At 49.3% G+C, this 2,300-nt stretch overlaps 1 protein-coding gene across 1 annotated transcript; it reads right to left on the bottom strand.

Annotated features, from left to right (window-relative positions):
- Window positions 1-652: 652 nt before the first annotated feature.
- Window positions 653-1,714, bottom strand: LOC308187347 (small nuclear ribonucleoprotein E-like; the record flags this gene model as incomplete). The annotated part of the gene is made up of 3 exons (XM_080609503.1): window positions 653-708; window positions 1,331-1,409; window positions 1,616-1,714. Coding segments are annotated over 3 exons (234 nt in total), but the record flags the coding sequence as incomplete, so codon positions are not given.
- Window positions 1,715-2,300: the final 586 nt, after the last annotated feature.

Genomic DNA, 2,300 nt, shown 5'->3' on the forward strand with positions numbered 1-2,300 from the left:
ATTTGACAAGCATGCATAGCAGTAACACTTGTAAACGCTGGGTTACTGCACCACAGCCCCAAATCCCTCACAGGCCCACTAAGATACTCTTACCGATTGATCCACAATAAACACTCCCAAAAAGATTCTCAACAAGCTAAACCCTGTTTAGAAAGAATCTGAGGAACCTGTCACTGCGGCAACAAAGGGCTGCAATTGTATGCAAAATCTCCAACACCCTCCTTAGCACCCTGCTAGCTCAAGGACTGTGTGGGGCTTCCGTGCCCTGAACGAGTCCACCCTGGCCACATAATGCAGATGTAATGGTCAAGAAAGCACATAGCGTTATCGAAACTTATCAGATCCACAGCTAAACGAAAAGCCCACGCTTCTATATTTCTCCTCCTTCTCCATTCACGGAAGGAAGAGACTGAAAACAAGCAGATTAGTGGTTTACATTTACAGTTAATGTGAAAAATGTTTATTTGTGAAATACATCACGTATTGTTTCAAGCTACAAAAAACTCTCTCCCACAAAGGAAGGACTTTTGTCCTCAGCATGCAACCCCAGTTACTATCTACCCCAACTTCCTATCTACCAGCGGGCCGCGTTCCCCTGGCACTCAGTCACTCCGCAGCACGGCAGCCACCTTTGTTCTAAGGATGGCAAATTCTACTTAGAAACGCTCTGTGGAAGAGTGATGTTGTCCCCTTTTAACATGATCCGGCCTGCAGCAAAGAGAAGGGAAAGAGGGGATTAGAGAGAGCCCAGAATCCGAGAATAATCTCATGTTTTCAGAAAGTATTTTGTGTGGTTGAGCAGGGTTTTGCCCATCACGCAGAGTCCTGTTCCTGCCAGCTGCCCCACACTCACAAGTCCCACGCCAGCCACCGTCCCCGTTCCAGCAGCACGCTCTCCCTGCTGAAAACCCCAGCACTGGGCGCACATCGTTGCTTCTGTCCACCAGCAGGTGGTAAATAAACACTGCCGCTACCGTGGCTCCCGGCTTTGACTCAGAGATCACAGCAAGTGTGAGAATCGCCCAGGGCCACCGGCTTTAGATGCAGCTGAAAGGAGCTGTGACCAGACTCCTCCAGCCAGTGCAGGCCGCCTGGTATTACACGTTTCAAAGACCAGAACTGGCCTCAGGCAGGGACAGATTCTCCTTCATCCAGCAAAATCAGCAGCTCAAAACTCATCAGGGACAGAGATGTAGCCAGTAATTGCTCACGGAACTTCAACATCAAGGCTCGTCACATGGTTGGTACCTCTCAGTGCTGCTACCTAGAAGGCTCACCCGGGCAGGTTTCAGACCGCGCGTCACTCGGGTTGCACAGACACACGACATACCCAGCTGTTTCCTTGATTTTGTCTTGGAGTGAATCTCCTCTGCGTCGTCCAGCACCGAATTCATGTACTCGTCAAAGCCCTAGAAAGCAGCAACAGTGGCAATTAGTTCAGCAACAACACAAACCATCATCAGCTTTGCTGACCCAGGCTGGACAATGAAGACTAATTGTTAGAGAAGTACGAATTTTTTTTCCCTTGTGCTAGTTTTTCTTGACAAGAGAAAATAGGATTGTGAATGAGGGAAAACAAACTAACGACGTAACGCGGGGTCGTGCTGATACTCACGATGATGCAGCCTTCTATCCGCATGTTCACTTGCTCGTAAAGCCACTCCTGGATCCTCGACAGTGGCAACAGGCACGACTGCAACTGTCCTGGTTCCAGTTAGGACAGAGTTAATTTTTCCTCATAGTAGCTGGTAGGGTGCTATGTTTTGGATTAGGATGAGAAGAGCGCTGATAACATGCTGATGTTTTAATTGTTGCAGAGCAGTGTTTACACCAGGCCAAGGACTTTTCGGCTTCTCGCTCTGTCCTGCCAGCGAGCAGGCTGGGGGTGCAGCAGGAGCTGGGAGGGGACAGACCCAGGACAGCTGACCCAAACCGGCCAAAGGGGTATTCCATACCATCTGGCGTCATGCTAAACAATATATAGGGGTGGCTGGCCGGGGTGGGGGGCCGGGCTGCTCGGGGATAGGCTGGGCATCGGTCAGCGGGTGGTGAGCAATTGCATTGTGCATCACTTGTTTCTTACACATTATTATTATTAATACTATTATCATTATCACTATTATTATTATTGTTATTATTATTTTCCTGTCTTAATAAACTGTCTTTATCTCAACTCACCGGCTTCACTTTCCCGTTTCTCTCCCCCATCCCAGAGAGGGAGGGGGGAGGGTGAGCGAACGGCTGTGTGGTGTTTAGCTGCCAGCCGGGTTAAACCACAACAGCCCTTTTGGCGCCCAAGG

This window comes from Anser brachyrhynchus, assembly GCF_964034855.1.
Source record: "Anser brachyrhynchus genome assembly, contig: SCAFFOLD_135, whole genome shotgun sequence".
In the NCBI taxonomy this organism is placed as follows: Eukaryota; Metazoa; Chordata; class Aves; order Anseriformes; family Anatidae; genus Anser; species Anser brachyrhynchus.